The 15935-nt window shown below is 39.0% G+C and overlaps 7 protein-coding genes across 9 annotated transcripts; 5 read left to right on the top strand and 2 right to left on the bottom strand.

The window, feature by feature from the left end:
- The first annotated feature begins 190 nt into the window (after positions 1-190).
- Positions 191-3002, top strand: LOC17878631 (glycine--tRNA ligase, mitochondrial 1). Its single transcript, XM_006283263.2, has 9 exons — positions 191-447; positions 535-917; positions 1006-1123; positions 1227-1424; positions 1499-1723; positions 1833-1892; positions 1964-2044; positions 2137-2542; positions 2631-3002. The coding sequence occupies exons 1-9, from the start codon at positions 232-234 to the stop codon at positions 2837-2839; spliced, it is 1896 nt and encodes a 631-aa protein (XP_006283325.1). The 5' UTR covers positions 191-231; the 3' UTR covers positions 2840-3002.
- A 711-nt stretch (positions 3003-3713) lies between these two features.
- LOC111829717 (glycine-rich RNA-binding protein 8) lies at positions 3714-4741 on the top strand. Its single transcript, XM_023779668.1, has 2 exons — positions 3714-3899; positions 4182-4741. The coding sequence occupies exons 1-2, from the start codon at positions 3792-3794 to the stop codon at positions 4548-4550; spliced, it is 477 nt and encodes a 158-aa protein (XP_023635436.1). The 5' UTR covers positions 3714-3791; the 3' UTR covers positions 4551-4741.
- A 2283-nt stretch (positions 4742-7024) lies between these two features.
- On the top strand, positions 7025-7599 carry LOC17877922 (protein RADIALIS-like 1). The gene is made up of 2 exons (XM_006284768.2): positions 7025-7316; positions 7475-7599. Exons 1-2 carry the CDS (start codon positions 7039-7041, stop codon positions 7497-7499), a joined length of 303 nt encoding a protein of 100 aa, XP_006284830.1. The 5' UTR covers positions 7025-7038; the 3' UTR covers positions 7500-7599.
- A 328-nt stretch (positions 7600-7927) lies between these two features.
- LOC17880660 (F-box/kelch-repeat protein At4g39240) lies at positions 7928-9600 on the top strand. Its single transcript, XM_006283885.2, has 2 exons — positions 7928-9097; positions 9335-9600. Exon 1 carries the CDS (start codon positions 7956-7958, stop codon positions 9072-9074), a length of 1119 nt encoding a protein of 372 aa, XP_006283947.1. The 5' UTR covers positions 7928-7955; the 3' UTR covers positions 9075-9097; positions 9335-9600.
- Positions 9601-9627: 27 nt separating this feature from the next.
- On the bottom strand, positions 9628-10925 carry LOC17880518. 2 transcript variants are annotated; one of them, XM_023778702.1, is made up of 3 exons: positions 10834-10925; positions 10226-10413; positions 9628-9965 (listed from the first exon to the last, which is right to left on the bottom strand). In XM_023778702.1, exons 2-3 carry the CDS (start codon positions 10397-10399, stop codon positions 9870-9872), a joined length of 270 nt encoding a protein of 89 aa, XP_023634470.1. In that variant the 5' UTR covers positions 10400-10413; positions 10834-10925; the 3' UTR covers positions 9628-9869. The 2 variants fall into 2 exon arrangements, with proteins under 2 accessions (XP_023634470.1, XP_023634469.1); XM_023778701.1 differs by lacking the exon at positions 10834-10925 and adding an exon at positions 10645-10763.
- Positions 10926-11228: 303 nt separating this feature from the next.
- Positions 11229-13098, top strand: LOC17878975 (isoflavone reductase homolog PCBER1). Its single transcript, XM_006282617.2, has 5 exons — positions 11229-11564; positions 11658-11792; positions 12092-12329; positions 12441-12644; positions 12751-13098. The coding sequence occupies exons 1-5, from the start codon at positions 11382-11384 to the stop codon at positions 12915-12917; spliced, it is 927 nt and encodes a 308-aa protein (XP_006282679.1). The 5' UTR covers positions 11229-11381; the 3' UTR covers positions 12918-13098.
- A 183-nt stretch (positions 13099-13281) lies between these two features.
- Positions 13282-15487, bottom strand: LOC17880606 (protein RER1A). Of its 2 annotated transcripts, none has more exons than XM_006284510.2 (4): positions 15377-15487; positions 14485-14856; positions 13781-13961; positions 13282-13571 (listed from the first exon to the last, which is right to left on the bottom strand). In XM_006284510.2, exons 2-4 carry the CDS (start codon positions 14835-14837, stop codon positions 13521-13523), a joined length of 585 nt encoding a protein of 194 aa, XP_006284572.1. In that variant the 5' UTR covers positions 14838-14856; positions 15377-15487; the 3' UTR covers positions 13282-13520. The 2 variants fall into 2 exon arrangements, with proteins under 2 accessions (XP_006284572.1, XP_023634706.1); XM_023778938.1 differs by lacking the exon at positions 15377-15487 and adding an exon at positions 14987-15319.
- Between the last annotated feature and the right edge of the window lie 448 nt (positions 15488-15935).

Below are 15935 nucleotides of genomic sequence, written 5' to 3'. Positions count from 1 at the left end.
GTTGGAAAAAAAGGAAAATCACAAAAGTTTAGTTTTTGGATTAAAAGAAAGAATTAGAAAAAAAAAAATTAAAATCTGGAATTCTTAATTTTCAAGAACTTTATTTTTTATTTACAAAAAAAAAAAAAGGAAGATAGTAAAGAGTTGATAGTATAAAAGAAGATCAAAAAGACAGTTTCCCAGTAAACCAACGTAAAAGACTTGGTAACGTGAGCGGAGATCCCGATTACGATGAACTCTACGGAACAATCTCTTCTTCATGCGAATTCTGAGAAATCCGCCGTGGAGAAGGAGCCTGAGGCTTTCCGAAAGGCCTTGGCTATCATTCTCAAGGAGCGTTCTTTCTCCTATCCATCTTTCGATATTTACAAAGGCGTCACCGGACTTTTAGATTACGGTCCTAGTGGTCGCCTTGTTGAGCTTAACGTGCTTAGCCTCTGGCGTAAGGTGAAGATCACTCACATATCTCTGCTCAATTCAGTTCGATAGACAAGACAGTGTTCCTTCACATGATTTGATTTTGATTTTTAACAGTATTTCGTTAATGAGGAGGACATGCTTGAAGTCGGTTGTACAGCCTTGACACCAGAGATCGTTTTCAATGCATCTGGGCATGTTAAAAAGTTCACTGATCTTATGGTCAAGGATGTGATCAATGGGAAAAATCACCGTGCCGACCACTTGGTCAAAGGTTATTGTGAAAGGCTAAAGAAAGATGTCACCATCTCTGCTGAGAAAGCTGCTGAATTGGATAATCTCCTCTCTGTTGTGGAAAATCTTTCTGCTGAAGAGCTTGGTGCCAAGATACAGGAGTACGGTATCACTGCTCCTGACACTAACAATCCACTTTCTCATCCTCCTCGCCCGTTCAACTTAATGTTTCAAACATCCATTGGCTCATCTGGTTCAACTAACGGGTGAGTATTTTTCCATGTAATAATTGTTTCTTTCTTGAGTTTCTCTTTTATCATGTTATTTTCTTTCTTTTCTTCTTGTTTCTTTTAGTTACCTGCGTCCTGAAACTGCTCAAGGCATTTTTGTGAACTTTAATGAATACTATAAAGACAGTGGGGAAAAACTTCCTTTTGCCGTGGCTCAAGTTGGTCGAGTCTTTAGGAATGAGGTGTATATCCCCTTCAATATTCTACTTGATATATTGAATACAAGGGATCTTGTTTCCTATTTTATCTCTGGGTTTCAATAATTAAGTAGCCTCTTACTCGCAGATATCCCCTCGTCAAGGGCCTATAAGAGCTCGTGAATTCTTGCTGGCAGAAATTGAGCACTTTGTTGATCCTGAAAACAAGTCGCATCCCAAATTCCCCGATGTAGAATCATTGGAATTCCTTATGTTTCCAAGAGAAGAGCAAGAAAAGTCCGGCCAATCTGCGAAAAAACTATGCCTTGGCGAAGCTGTTGCTAAGGTCAGCATTTGTAATCATACTCTCGCCTACCTCTCTTTGAACTTACACTGATGCCTAGTACTGTATTTGAATAGGGCACTGTGAACAGTGAAACTCTAGGATACTTCATTGGGAGAGTGTATCTTTTCCTTGTTTGTCTTGGCATAGACAAGGAACGGCTGCGTTTCCGCCAGCACAAAGCAAATGAAATGGCCCACTATGCAGCAGATTGTTGGGATGCTGAAATTGAGTGTTCATATGGCTGGATTGAGTGTGTTGGAATTGCAGATAGGTCTGCTTACGACTTACTTGCTCACTCCGTAAGTTACTTTCCTCTTACCTCTATTTTTTTCTCATCATTTCTTTTCCCAGCTAGATTATAATTAGTCCCATTTGTATTTAGATTGTGGACCCTTTGTTGTGTGGCAGAGAATAAGTAAGGTTGCTCTTAAGGCTGAAGCGAAATTGGCAGAGCCTATACAAGTAGAGGTATTCTGCTCAACTTTCTTATCTCTTCCATCTTTAACACCTGTCCCTAATATGGTTCTATTTTATTTCAGGAACTTGTTATTACCCCTGTAATGAGAGAAATGGGTCTTGCATTTAAGGGAGATCAAAAAAATGTGGTTGAAGCTTTGCAGGTAGACTGGCTGAAGTCTATTGTTCTACTAGAATAGCTTCTTTGCTCTCATGGTTTATAATAAAGAACATGCTTGGTCTTATTATTTGTTAGGCGCTCAATGAGGAAGAAGCCATGAAGATGAAGGGGACTCTGGAATCCAAAGGGGAAGTGGAGTTTGAAGTGTGTACCCTCGGGAAAAAAGTGACCATCAATAAGGACATGGTGTCAATCTTAAAAAAGAGGACATTAGTGTCCACGCGGGTTTTCACTCCGTCAGTGGTTGAACCATCGTTTGGGATTGGTCGGATCATGTATTGTATGTACGAGCATTGTATCAGCACAAGGCCAAGCAAGGCAGGGGATCAACAACTGAACGTGTTCCGTTTCCCCCCTCTTGTAGCACCCATCAAGTGCACGGTTTTCCCTCTTGTGCAGAACCAACAATTCGAGGAAGCAACCAAACTCATTTCCAAACAACTCAAATCTGATGGCATCAAACACAAGATTGACGTCTCTGGTACGTTAAACAAATTGAAACTAAAAGTGTTTTCTATTTTCCAAAATAGAGCAACTGAGTGGGAAGATTTGTTTGTGTGTGTGAATAGGTAAATCGATAGGAAAGAAATATGCAAGAGCTGATGAGCTTGGTGTGCCATTTGCAATAACAGTGGATTCAGAGACATCAGTCACAATAAGGGAAAGAGATAGCAGAGACCAAGTCCGAGTCAGCTTGAAAGAGGCAGCTTCCGTCGTAACCTCCATGGCTGAGGGGAAGAAGACGTGGCAAGACGTCTGTGCAAGATTGAATGGTTAGGGGTTGTGTTTACAGATATTAAGCTGTGTATAAAATCATGCTTTGCCTAAAGTTGTTTTAAGATAATACATATAATACTAATATATATACATTATAATTTTGTTACAAGAAAAAATGTTTTCTGCATAAAACAATCTAATAAGTATCACAATAATCATGTTGATATCAAATTGGGGTTTACTTGTATGATTTTAATGAAAAAAAAATTGGAGATATGTAAATGGATTGGAAGGTCTACCTCGAGTTAGAGGAAAGATGGCGATTTTGTGGGAGGAGCATGTGTCACTTGGGAATGTGGAGAAGGTGTGCATAAACTACACTTGAAAGATGCCAACGAATGAGAGATTTGTGTAAGAGTTGTGAATAGTTAGGGTTTGTGTTTACTAATCAATAGTACCAAAATATATGATTCTTATGCATGCATGTTCATTGTTCTCGCTAGCTACTACAAGCTTGAAACCGGTTTTGCAACTAGCAAGCTGTATTTTAGTTTCTATGGGCCGAAAGTTACATAATCTAACCAAATAATATTAGATAGGCCCAATAACGAAAAAGTCAGACCCAATTACTTTTTCACATAAAGACGAGCCGAGGGGGATACAAGTGTCATTTAAGAGCGAAGATATTTTTACGCTTGCAACGAGGAGAAAACAAATATTTATTTACCTAAATGATCACATGATGTGGGCCAATATATATATCACTATACCAAAATTAAACCATAGTATATGCAGTGTGTTAATCAGAGTTAATATTCCAATTTTAAAAACTTGGGACAATGACACTAATCTTTCAGCAAACCCTGGAAAATATCTTTAACCCTAGTTAGTTATTACGTCACACCTCTTCTATAAATCAAGGCTGCGTCTTGTCATATCAAATCACACAAGTCTCTCTCTTTCTCTCTCTTATTTCGAAACCCTAGTTTGTCTTTTTCCTTTTCAAAAAAAAAATGGCTGAAGTTGAGTACCGGTGCTTCGTCGGCGGCCTTGCCTGGGCCACCGGAGATCAGGATCTACAGAGGACGTTCTCAGAGTTCGGCGAAGTTATCGATTCTAAGGTCTGTTACACGAGAGATCGGTCTCCCGGATCGAGACGATTCCGATGATTCTGATCCTCGGCGGATCTGATTCCGATCTGTGTTTCTCTGTTACTTGATTACTGTTACTATGTTCTCTCCTTCTTTGTTACTGTTACTTATTTTTTCCCATCGGTACGTTCATCTTCCTGCTTCTGTGAGCTCGGAGATCGATCGATTCTGTTTATTCCTTCGTTCTTGTCCAAATATTTGATCCGATTGTGTTTTTGCTGATTTGTGTGAGCTGTTTGATTTTGTTTACAGATCATTAACGATCGTGAAACTGGAAGATCAAGGGGATTCGGATTCGTGACCTTCAAGGAAGAGAAATCCATGAGGGATGCCATTGAAGAGATGAACGGAAAAGAGCTCGATGGCCGTACCATCACCGTTAATGAGGCTCAGTCAAGAGGAAGTGGCGGCGGTGGAGGAGGTCGCGGTGGTGGTGGAGGTTACCGCAGCGGCGGTGGAGGAGGATACTCCGGTGGAGGCGGATACGAGAGACGTAGCGGAGGTTACGGCTCTGGCGGAGGCGGTGGTAGCCGAGGTGGATACAGTGGGGGTGGTCGCCGTGAAGGCGGTTACGGAGGAGGTGATGGCGGTTACAGCGGTGGCGGAGGCGGTGGCTGGTAATCAATGATAGTCCGGTTTGGAGCTGGTCTGTGTTTGGTTGGTTTTAGATTTGGTTGTGTGTCACCGTTTGGTTCTGGTTCGTTTGGCTTACTTTTTTGATGAAACAGATCGTTCAATGTCTGGAACGAAATGTTAATTCGCGTGTTGTTCACTATATTTTTAAGGTTTCTTTGACCACATTTCTCTCTCTATTAATTTTTGCACGATTTCATTTACGCCGATACAAAATAACGTGCGCTTAATATTTTGAATCTGGCACAGAAAATATACCTCGAATAATCTCTTTCCTTGAAAGGTACCTTTAATTATTTGGTCGTATGTATATATAATTTTAAAGCGCAAAGTAATTCATTACCAAAAAAAAAAAGCGGAAAGCAATTATTACGTTCACAATAATAAGATAAGACCCAATGGGCTCATGCCAAAATTTGATGGAACGAGATTCGAGATTTTCTCCTTCTGAAGCCCAAACTATAAATAATACAAGAAGCTCTTTATGTTTTCTGTGCTGAAATTTACCAGAAAATTTCGACTTGCTTTTTAATACGTGACTATTGTCAACGTGACAAGTGTGTAAAGAGGCTTATTGAACAATGCTCAGTTTAAGTTTACTCATTCTCCGTGTTCAAACAGTCTGGAAGACAAATCAAACATTACCATTACTCTGTTATACTCAAATCAGTAAATTTGGATAAAGAAGATTATATGTAGTGATTGACTGACGAGTCTACCCTTACCGGTTTAAAATTCATGGGGTTAATTTATTAGTAACAAACGTTAACATACATTTCTATTATACATGAAAAGTGTTACCATATCCAACAAAACGGCAAGCAGAGTTTTATCTGTCCAAGTTTGGTTGTTATGATCAAAGATAACTAAAAGACGAAGATTCCTGCTTCTTTGTCTCTGCATTTCCCTCCTACAACTGTGTTAACAAATAACAATTTATCTATAGTATAAACCCAGAGAAACAAACTACATCTTTAATTGAGCTAACACAAACTAAGTCTACTAGGGAACCAAAAATTACATCAGGATATATAGTTCCTCAAGTTGCAATGAGGACCAACAACTATGCTTGGAATATATTGTACCTAGTGTATGCTCACACTTTCTTTTCTTTTTTTTTTCTTTTTCTTATCATACATATATTCTTGGAAAGCTACGTACTGTGATCATTTAAACAAATCATCACGAGCTAGGCAACGTGTTTCATAAAGGGCCTGGTGCCTTCATTATAAGGAATTTGCAACCTGAGGCTGGAGATATGGAAGTAAATCCACCAAATCTTACCCAATGTAACTCTTCATGTCACAAATCGTAAGATACAGATTGCAGAGTATCCATATTGCGTTAAAACAACCAATTTATCTGAGAATTCTCAGTCTACACCTCAGGAGTTTACCCAAAACCTGAAAGTTAAATGTGGGAGGTATATTATCTACCATTTTAACACCTATGTAATTAAGAAGAAAATAATGATGAGAATATATATATTGTGACTGCCTAGTTGCAGAATCCCATTGCAACTAGCAGCTATATCTCTAGAATATATTGTTTCCACCAGCTCATGATTAAGATTCTTTTGTCTGGTTCGGACTTTTCTTTCTACGTAAAGTAGTTTATTCTTTATCCCAAAACCATGGCAGTCTTACCAAGCAGGTGCTTAACTGATAATGAGATGTGTATTGGTGATTAACAACAAAGACTGTAAAATTCAAACAACCAGTAAAGCATAACAAAGACAATCTTTTCTGCCACAAATCTTTGAAGCCAAACAACAGAAAGTTCTATATCCAATGACCGTTTAACCAATTGAAGCATCATGGTTGCCAAACTTCAAAGAGAATTGACATTTTCCACATCAGAATATGGTCTGCTGTAACTTTATCTGATGTTCAAGACATGTCTAATTAACAACAAAAGTTTCCTGCAAGGACTTCAATTCAAGATAACCTATGAAAGAAAATAGAAAAATTTCTCCCTAACGTTAAGGCCAGAGTTTTCCACAAAGTAGATGAAGACCAACATATAATTTGCTAAATTTCTAAGCTTAATCAAGAATTCAGTGTGAGAATTAAAACCTGCTCTGATGCAACTCCTCACTAACTCAATCAAGAAGACATGAAAAGTTATCACAACAGTAAAAACACATTTAGGCGATATACCTACCAAGTAAGGAAAATAATCAAATATTTAGTGATTAGTTTGGATCTTTAGATACTGATCTCCACAATAGTTGCTGATATTCTCTTTTCTTATTCTTTCTTCTCATTAGTCAATTCCTATGGAGAGATAAGGACTGAAAATTCTCTTCGTTTCTGCAAGATATTTGTAACAACTGGCACTACCTAAAACTCACCTTATATAGAGGAAGTATTATGCAACATCTGTATACATATCTTCCTCTTGACTTGTAATCTCTGCATATCTTTCTAACCAGTTATATTACATATATCGTCGACTAATTAGTCTATAACTCACAATGGCATCAAGCTCAATGTCTTCTCACAGCTCTGGCTCGTGGACCGCTAAGCAGAACAAAGCCTTTGAGCAGGCTCTAGCTACCTATGACCAGGATACTCCTAACCGTTGGTACAATGTTGCCAAAGTCGTGGGTGGGAAAACAACAGAAGAGGTAAAGAGACACTACGAACTCCTGGTGCAAGATATCAACAGCATAGAGAACGGTCACGTTCCATTCCCAAACTACAGGGCTAGTGGAGGCTGCACCAATGGCAGGCTGAGTCATGAGGAAAAAAGGTATGTGTATTGTCCCTACTCCCTAATTAGACGCATTATGCTAATCAAGAATACAAAACAATTCCAAATAAAATCACCAATTTGCAGATACTTTCATAGAGTTTCAGCACAAAGCTTTCAAGAGACTAAATAGTCTTCCATTTTTTTCTTATATGCAGGATGAGAGACATGAGGCTGCAGTGAATCAAAAAGCCATCGAGAATAAAAGAGGATAACACCGAGTTATTGTTTTTATATTATACACCTAAATTCTCATGTCTCTCCCATAAGCTTAACGCTAAATTTGAGGAATCCATATCTTTGAAATATCCAGTTTTAACAGTTGAAGCTGTATTAAGGATTCCTTGCAATGAAAATTCCAACACTATCATGAAACATTGTCTTTGTATTAATAACTAAAGCGGAAAAACAATTAAAGCTGGGAAAACCTGCCGATCGCGAGATTATGAATTTAATAGAGAGAGACGCAGACATGGCGGGAAATTTGATACTTGCGATTGCGAATAATAAATAAAATTTTGCACATTGAGGCCTTTGTAGAAATATGGGCCGAAGCCCATTTATTGTGTGATTGAAAAGATGATATAAACGGGAAAGTGTTGTTTGCATTTTCGCGATTGACATTTCATAGCGGCGGTGATGCCTCTTTCTGCTGCGAGTTCGAGTTCTGTTCGCTCAATCGCCGAAGAGCCGCCGCCGAAGAAACAGCTTGTTCCGGCGCGGTCGTCGTCTCTGCTACTGCTTCCAGATGAAATCATTCTCAATTGCTTCGCTCGCGTGCCGAGATGTTTCTACCCGATGATTTCACTCGTCTCCAAGACCTTCAGGCGTCTCATCGCCTCGCCGGAGATCTACGTCGATCGGTCAGTACTTGGCTGCACTGAACGTGTTCTTTATGTTGTGCTCAGATCTCACGCTACCGAAACTCCTCGATGGTACACTCTCAATTTCAAACCCTTTGAAAATGAGTCCAATAACCATATATTGGTCCCGATTCCGACGTTCCCTCCGATTCCTTGCTGGGGCATGTCTATGGTGGCGCTTGGCTCGGAGATTTACGTCCTTGGTGGATGCATCGATAACGAATTGGTCTCCACTGGGTTTGTTGTCCAATGTCCATCTCACACTTGTCGCTACCTCCCTAGCATGAAGCAGGCGCGTGGCTGCGCCGCCGTGGGATTTGTCGACGGCAAACTATACGTGATCGGGGGTTGTGACTCTCAGTCTTCTAATTGGGTGGAGGCTTTTGACCTCAAGACTCAAACTTGGGAGACTGTCGTGGGTGTTCATAATGTGGAGGTGCATGACTTAACCATCAGAAGTTTTGTCATAGATGAAAAGATCTACATCATGGATCGTAAGAATAGCTTTGTTTACGATCCTAAAGAAGGTAGATTGGAGAGTGATGAGTTGTTGGACACACAGTGGAGTGTGGGTTCTTGCGTCATCGATGGCAGGTTGTTCACTCTTGGTAGCAAGAATAAAATATGGGTCTTTGATCCAGTTACGAGGGTTTGGGATCGCGTGAAGGGTCTCGAACCCCTTCCTGACAAGCGTGATGGTTGTAGACTGTCCAATCTTGGTGGAAATCTTGCTATTATGTTTAACCTTAACAAGGGTTCAACTGAAGTTTTTTGCACAGAGATCAGCTTGGAAAGGAGAGGAGGAAGGATTTGGGGGACGACCCTGTGGTCTAATACTGTGATTACCTTGGAAAATTCTTCCACCATTGTACGATGTCTAGCTGTAACAGTTTGATAACCTCGTCAGAGGTTGTAAAGGTATGCTTCAGACTCCTTTTTCCAAGGCTTTGTTATCAAAGGATTTGATTGATGCTTTATCTGGTAACAATCGCATTTAAATATTCTTACCAATGTCTTGCCTAGATGAGTTTGCAGGAACCGAGAATTGATATATTTCTTTTTTGCAAAGATATGAGAGACGAGTTTGTAAAATATGTTAAATCTGATATTACTTATTGACATGGGCTTCCCAAAACATGTTCTTGTATATTGCAGCTTCAAGCTTGATAATCTGTAAATGTACCGGAGCAGCTTGGTCTGATCAAGATGAAAGAACATACGGCTTTACTGGATAGTTGTTGGTATCCGAAACTTAACATAGATATCTTGTGGATCTTTCGGCTGGATGCGAGTACTTTTGCAACTTATGCCTCTCGCTTCTTTGTTGTACGACTCTTTTATGTATGAAACCATGTTGTAAGATCAATAGCTACAAATAATATGTTACCAGTTGTTTAATTTAGTGTCTGAAAATTCTGTTCTTGGTCGGAAAATATCTTACAGTAATATTATTGAAACATCATCTGCAAATTTCTTAGGCGATCTTTTAGATTGTATCAACTTCTCGATGTGTAAAGGTAAAGCTTTAAAGAGGAAGATTCTCCCCTAAGTTTGGTGCTTTCATTGTTCTACTACTCACCCAAGTACTATTCCTACTGTAGATTATCATATATTGGAAACACTGATGTGATTTTAAACAAGAAAAACGACATGGTATCTTCAGACAACTTAGCTGGATAGAACATACTCTTTACTCCGACACTGTCGTCTGAAGAGGCAATTGACTCTCCACTCCCTTTGCATCCTCAGCTTGCTTCTCTGCGACAGCCTTTGATAATCCAAACATCTGAAACCAACCCACATAAGCTTAAGTTAAGACTTAAAAGACAGATGATCACGGAATGAAGCTGCAAAATGCATGAAGCCAGAAGTAAAAAGAAATATAAAATAACAGTAGCAAATGTATTGAACAATATCATATGAGTGAGAGTACATGTCTGACACACAAGTAGTTGCCATTTGTACTAAAACACACAAAGCAGATACGCCAAATCTATCCATGCCTATTTCTGAAGAAAAGATTCAATAAGAGAGTTGAGAAAGAACCTTGCTGATGGTCTTTTGGAAACAGGACTTGTGTTCATCCACTGATGCATGTATGAACTCATCAATGTGATCTTTCACGTCCTCAAAGAAAGTGGCATCATCCTTCACCTTCTTCCTACATGAAGTCATGGCCGGTTTTGCAGGGATTTCGCTTTCATTTTTCTGGGCCTCCATAGTAATTAGTATACCTGCATAAATAAAATTAAACAAGAATGATTAAACCAAAATCCAACCCAAGTAACCACCACAGAACAACCAAGAACCCCAGAGAGAAGCAGCATCATCTCGGGAAGCCATAATCCCAACAGTAGTATTTCAATACTAAAAAGAGTAGATACAGTTCTTTACAACTTTAGAACCGAAATTAAAAGTAGCTGAGCACATCAAGAACAACAAACGAGTTCCACAATAAGACCCACCAAGTATTCGATTAAATGCCATACAAGGAACGAAAAACCTTAAACAAAAAAAAAAACTCAACACGATTCCAAGCAAAATCGAACAGATGATTCTTTCAATTCCCAAACATCACCATCCATTATCCATTTCTTATAATTTCACCTAATAAACTACAGAGAACAAGAAAGCTTCATGATTAGTTTTTTTACCTCTATGAAATATTTATTTCACTTCTTCTCGAGAAGATGAGTCGAATGTGTATATTTAGTATAGGCGATTCTAGACTTTTGGTAGATTAGTAATCAGCTACAGCGAAGATCACGCTATTCACAATATTCAGCCTTGCAGGACAAGTGGGCCTAAAACGCATCGTTTTATGTAATTTATAAATGGGCCTTTAAAAGGGCCCAACCAATTACAACTGTATTAGGGACAAGGAACGTTAAAGCCGCCAATTTCACCAACCAAACCCAACAACAACACTGAACACTCTCGTACGCAAATTTTGACTGAAAAAGTAGCTCAAGTGTTGACTGACTGGTATTATTGATTGTCAATTACAAAAAGCCTCTGTTCTCTCAATTACAAACTACACAATTGTCATAAAACCTTAAAAAGGAAATTGAAGTAAAACAAAGTCCGCAAATTTGGGATCAATCTCTGAATCATTCCGTTGTTACGCGCCACCGAGGTTGCTAGTGTCTCCGCTCCTTTCTTTCTCCGGCGAAATCTGAGTTTGTATTAACCTAAAATAAAAATGGGGAGTAAAAGCAAAATCTTGTTCATCGGAGGAACGGGTTACATCGGGAAATATATAGTGGAAGCGAGCGCGAGAGCTGGCCACCCAACCCTAGTCCTCGTTCGAAACTCGACGCTCACCAGCCCTTCACGAGCGATCACCATCGAAAATTTCAAGAATCTCGGCGTTCAGTTTCTCCTCGTTCGTATACTTGTTAACGCTTTTTATGATTTGCTTGCTTTCTCATTCATGATTTAATGATTTGCTGATTATGTTTGTAATGAAACTGGATAGGGAGATCTTGACGATCATACGAGTCTCGTTAATTCGATCAAGCAAGCAGATGTGGTGATCTCTACGGTTGGACACTCCCTCTTGGGACATCAGTACAAGATCATCTCTGCCATTAAAGAAGCCGGTAACGTTAAGGTAACTACCTAATACTCCTCTCTCTCTCTCTCTCTCTCTTCTTCAAAGTATGTATAATTCTTGTCTCATAGGATTGAACTTTGACATTTGGAACACTTCATGAATTTGTTATGTCCTGTATTGGTGGAACAACGGTTTCATTTCACCAAATATCGACACTATGTTTTTGCTTCTGAGACCAATGCATTGGTTTTGGTCTCTTCGTGTGTGCCTTTTAGAACCAGTGAATTTGGATGTTTTCCAAATTTAGACTCTGATATTGCATCCACCAATCCAATTCTTCTTATCTCTCTTACCAGAGATTCTTTCCCTCGGAGTTTGGAAATGATGTAGACCGTGTTTACACTGTGGAACCTGCCAAGTCAGCCTATGCTACAAAGGCAAAACTTCGGCGAACAATTGAGGCCGAAGGAATCCCGTACACTTATGTCTCATGCAACTTCTTCGCTGGCTACTTCCTCCCAACTCTAGCACAGCCCGGGGCTACTTCTGCTCCACGGAATAAGGTCATCGTTTTAGGTGATGGAAACCCCAAAGGTAAGAGACCACTTTTTTTTTATCCACCTTCTGCTCCACGGGATAATTAAAGATCATCCATCGTTCTAGTTCCTCCCTTCTTGTCTTTTGATTGCTGGTGATATTTTGAAGCTGTGTTCAACAAGGAAGAAGACATCGGGACTTACACAATCAATGCCGTAGATGATCCAAGAACCTTGAACAAGATCTTATATGTTAGACCACCAATGAACACCTACTCATTCAACGATCTTGTCTCGCTTTGGGAGAGCAAGATTGGCAAAACACTTGAAAGAATCTACGTTCCCGAAGAACAAATCCTCAAACAGATCATAGGTTTTGATCCAATACCTTTCTTCTTCTTCTTTCAATTTTGTTTAGCTATGTATGTCCATTGATGGGTTTAGTGTTTTTCTTCTTTTTTTTTGTTTTTGCTTTGCAGAGGCTTCGCCTCCGCTAAACGTGATGCTATCCCTTTGTCACGGCGTTTTCGTGAAAGGAGGACATACAAGCTTTGAAATCGAACCTTCTTTTGGAGTAGAAGCTTCTGAGCTTTACCCTGATGTCAAATACACTACTGTTGATGAAATCCTCAACCAGTATGTCTAATGCTTATTAGTGCTTTAACTACCATCACTACATGTCTCTAAACAGCAAAAACTGTGGGTCTTAATTCTTAAATCATTCGCTAGTAACCTGTCTGTTTCTCCGGTTAATCAAACCAAAGCGTGGTTTATTTTGAATGTACTGCTTTAAAACCGGTTTAATAATTAGAAATCTATCTTTAGTATGGCTGGACACACAAATGATATATCATCTTGTACACAATTAGTCTCGTTAATATTATAACAGCCAACAAACTTCGTAAGTTATGCGATTTTTAGTCCAACACGGTTCCAATAATCACGGATTTTAGAAGCGAGCGGTATAGGCCAAGGAGTTGTCCACTTCAGGGCCTAAGCAACAAATCATATAGTATTGCAATACATGTTGCATTCTACTCAGTTACAACATGGTAAACTAACACGACTAAATTTCCTCGGAGCTAAAACAAATTTAATTTCCATCCTGTTTCTTTTTTCCTGCCTCTAATTCTTCCTTATAGCTGAATAGTTTAAAAATTTGTCCAAAATGATTTTCTTTAACATTTGTATTTTCCTTTTTTGCAAAGACAAAAAAAAAAAGTGGCTAATGGTCAGCAAACTGGTCAGATCAATCCGCACGTGAGCCGCTGCTGCTGCTGCTGCTCCGTCCACCATATTTCTGCCACACCAAACCAACAATTAATACCAAGATATAGAGACTTTTGTGGAAGTAGCATATTATTGAAGCATCTTGTATCGACCGATATCAATGTGGGATACGTTGAAGTAGCAATAAAATTTTCGATTGCAAAATGTTACATGCATGAGTAAGACGAATGGAGGAATTAATTTGCATTTCAAAACCGCAATCAGTTCAAAGTTATTTACCTGTTTGCCTAAGCTGAAAGGAATGTACTTGTATTTGATCATGTGGGCGATCTGGCGTCTCATGGTGAGAACAAACAGAACGACCCAATAGCACAGCAGGATTGGCCAAAACACAGGGACGTCAAACACCGAAAAGAATGTCATCAGGAAAGCTATGCAGAAAGCCTTTGTCATGGAATACCTGCGACCACAATATAAGCAAGTAGCTAACTTCATGAGCCAAAACACAAGGTATCTTATGCTTTTTTCTTTTTTTAACTAAATCGTCCTATATTATACCATTACAGAGAATCTGATGTTGTAACTGAGTAGAATGCAACATGTATTGAGACGAAAAAGCATACTGGTCACATGTTAGTGATTCTAGATCTACCATAATCAATTGTGAGAGCCTCAAACATAGAAAACACTAAAGTGGACAAAGAATGTAATGTGCATGGAGACATGCATTCATCACCGATAATGTAGGCAATTGCATATCAGTTAAAGAATACTGGCTATGTGAGATATCCTGAAACATTTCACAGAATTTAAAATCATCATCAACCATGACCCCATCTACAGCAGCAACACCGCGAAAAAGACAATGAAGGATTTAAATCTCACAACAGATCAAGAAAGGAATCTGACGCGGCAATTGGCAGATTCAAATAAAAATCAACAAAAAATGTATTCCATTTTAAGACAAGTCGACATGGAATTACCAGAATTTGAACTCGGGGAGACGGCGAATAAAAGGCTTGAACTCATCAGAACCTCTGGTAGGCAGAGTAGGCCCATCAGAGACCCCGCCGGCCTCAGGATCAACAAGAGGGGATAAGAACCCGATAAGCAGATTCAGAAGGTAGATTCCAAGACCATAGGCAATGATGTAGAAGCCCTGAATATAGTAAACCCTGAGACAGTAGATAAGAGCGACAACAAGAGTTCCAATCCACCTGTAGGTTGCATGAGGTGTAGTCTTGTCAAGATAGTGTTGATAAATCCTCCAAGCCTCATGTGCACGCTGTTGGACAGGTGTGGCCACTGAACCACTATCACCTCCGCTTTCATCCATCTTATGTGATATCTAAAACCTAGAAGATAAACAAAACAGCTTGGTAATTACAGCTTCAATCGTTTCTTTCCTTAGCAACGAAACAAATCATAATGAAAGCACTTTGCTGTGAATGTTCGTTGTGAAGAATAGCTTTAGTATATCTGCACCTTAATTACAGTCTACACAATTGCTTCCCTAGAAACGAAGATCTGCATCAAATCTCCTCTAAACACAACCTCTCAGAGTAGAGAAAGAAAACTAGCCCTAGAAAACGTACTCTGCAGCTAAAACATCTAGAACAACAGTTTATCAGCTTAACCGATCTCGTCGGAGAATCAAAACCCACTGAAATGATTCCTTTAACTAGCAGAAGAAGACAAAAAATGCTAAAAATCAGATCTGGAAACTCAATCGCTGGATACGAATTCCAAAGAACAAAAGTTGCATAACAACAACAACAACAACAAATTAACCCTTGAGAATCGATCTAAACAGGGAAAGATTCGCAGATCATTGATTAGAAACTTCCTGAGAAATCAAAAGATCGAAGCACTTACGGAAGGTGAGAGTAATGATGGCTTTGGTGACCCAAAAAAGGAGCAGATCTGACCAAAGACGCAACACCAAATTAAGAAGAAGAGGAAGAATGATGAAGAAGAAAGATTCATCCGCGTTTTATTTTCGTTATAGTTCTTTTAATCTTTTAATTGTTTCCTTTTCTCTTTGCTTTCCATATTTACGAAACTATACACCGGTAAAAGCTATTCTATTTAATCTGACCCCATCCTTTTGTTAATTTCAATTTAACCCTTAAACAAATGTAACTAATAAATGTCGCCTTAACCCCGAATATTTTGTCAAAAGTTAATATAAACCCTTCATTAAGAAATTGCCATATGATTGATTTTTACTTATTAGATAGATAGCTTTACTGATTGACAAAAAAAAGAAGAAAAAATGGATAGCTTTATTTATTTCTGATATGTAAAGAGACTTATCAAAGAGGGATCACTCTTATTGTAAAGCTTAAACTTTCTTTCTTTTTGCTTCTAAAAGATTCTAATTTACATGACAAAATCACAACGGTCTTTCTTTCTCACGCTATACAGCGGTCTT

This window comes from Capsella rubella, unplaced genomic scaffold (genome assembly GCF_000375325.1).
Source record: "Capsella rubella cultivar Monte Gargano unplaced genomic scaffold, Caprub1_0 scaffold_7, whole genome shotgun sequence".
NCBI classification, from domain to species: domain Eukaryota; kingdom Viridiplantae; phylum Streptophyta; class Magnoliopsida; order Brassicales; family Brassicaceae; genus Capsella; species Capsella rubella.
The sequence above is the reverse complement of the archived record's forward strand: the minus strand, read 5'-3'. Positions and strand labels throughout refer to the sequence as shown.

What these genes read in the sequence shown, in the direction of transcription:
- LOC17880606 (XM_006284510.2), bottom strand. Translation starts at nt 14,837, where the DNA reads ATGGATGAAAGCGGAGGTGATAGTGGTTCAGTGGCCACACCTGTCCAA. An exon ending in CTCCCCGAGTTCAAATTCTG is followed by an intron (nt 13,962 to 14,484) that starts GTAATTCCATGT and finishes TTGTGGTCGCAG; the next exon opens with GTATTCCATGACAAAGGCTT. An exon ending in CTTTCAGCTTAGGCAAACAG is followed by an intron (nt 13,572 to 13,780) that starts GTAAATAACTTT and finishes TTGGTGTGGCAG; the next exon opens with AAATATGGTGGACGGAGCAG.
- LOC111829717 (XM_023779668.1), top strand. Translation starts at nt 3,792, where the DNA reads ATGGCTGAAGTTGAGTACCGGTGCTTCGTCGGCGGCCTTGCCTGGGCC. An exon ending in GCGAAGTTATCGATTCTAAG is followed by an intron (nt 3,900 to 4,181) that starts GTCTGTTACACG and finishes TTTTGTTTACAG; the next exon opens with ATCATTAACGATCGTGAAAC.
- LOC17880660 (XM_006283885.2), top strand. Translation starts at nt 7,956, where the DNA reads ATGCCTCTTTCTGCTGCGAGTTCGAGTTCTGTTCGCTCAATCGCCGAA.
- LOC17877922 (XM_006284768.2), top strand. Translation starts at nt 7,039, where the DNA reads ATGGCATCAAGCTCAATGTCTTCTCACAGCTCTGGCTCGTGGACCGCT. An exon ending in CTGAGTCATGAGGAAAAAAG is followed by an intron (nt 7,317 to 7,474) that starts GTATGTGTATTG and finishes TCTTATATGCAG; the next exon opens with GATGAGAGACATGAGGCTGC.
- LOC17878631 (XM_006283263.2), top strand. Translation starts at nt 232, where the DNA reads ATGAACTCTACGGAACAATCTCTTCTTCATGCGAATTCTGAGAAATCC. An exon ending in GTCGAGTCTTTAGGAATGAG is followed by an intron (nt 1,124 to 1,226) that starts GTGTATATCCCC and finishes TCTTACTCGCAG; the next exon opens with ATATCCCCTCGTCAAGGGCC. An exon ending in ACACAAGATTGACGTCTCTG is followed by an intron (nt 2,543 to 2,630) that starts GTACGTTAAACA and finishes GTGTGTGAATAG; the next exon opens with GTAAATCGATAGGAAAGAAA.
- LOC17878975 (XM_006282617.2), top strand. Translation starts at nt 11,382, where the DNA reads ATGGGGAGTAAAAGCAAAATCTTGTTCATCGGAGGAACGGGTTACATC. An exon ending in AAGAAGCCGGTAACGTTAAG is followed by an intron (nt 11,793 to 12,091) that starts GTAACTACCTAA and finishes CTCTCTTACCAG; the next exon opens with AGATTCTTTCCCTCGGAGTT. An exon ending in AATCCTCAAACAGATCATAG is followed by an intron (nt 12,645 to 12,750) that starts GTTTTGATCCAA and finishes TTTGCTTTGCAG; the next exon opens with AGGCTTCGCCTCCGCTAAAC.
- LOC17880518 (XM_023778701.1), bottom strand. Translation starts at nt 10,666, where the DNA reads ATGGCATTTAATCGAATACTTG. An exon ending in GGCATTTAATCGAATACTTG is followed by an intron (nt 10,414 to 10,644) that starts GTGGGTCTTATT and finishes TTATTTATGCAG; the next exon opens with GTATACTAATTACTATGGAG. An exon ending in TCCAAAAGACCATCAGCAAG is followed by an intron (nt 9,966 to 10,225) that starts GTTCTTTCTCAA and finishes GGTTGGTTTCAG; the next exon opens with ATGTTTGGATTATCAAAGGC.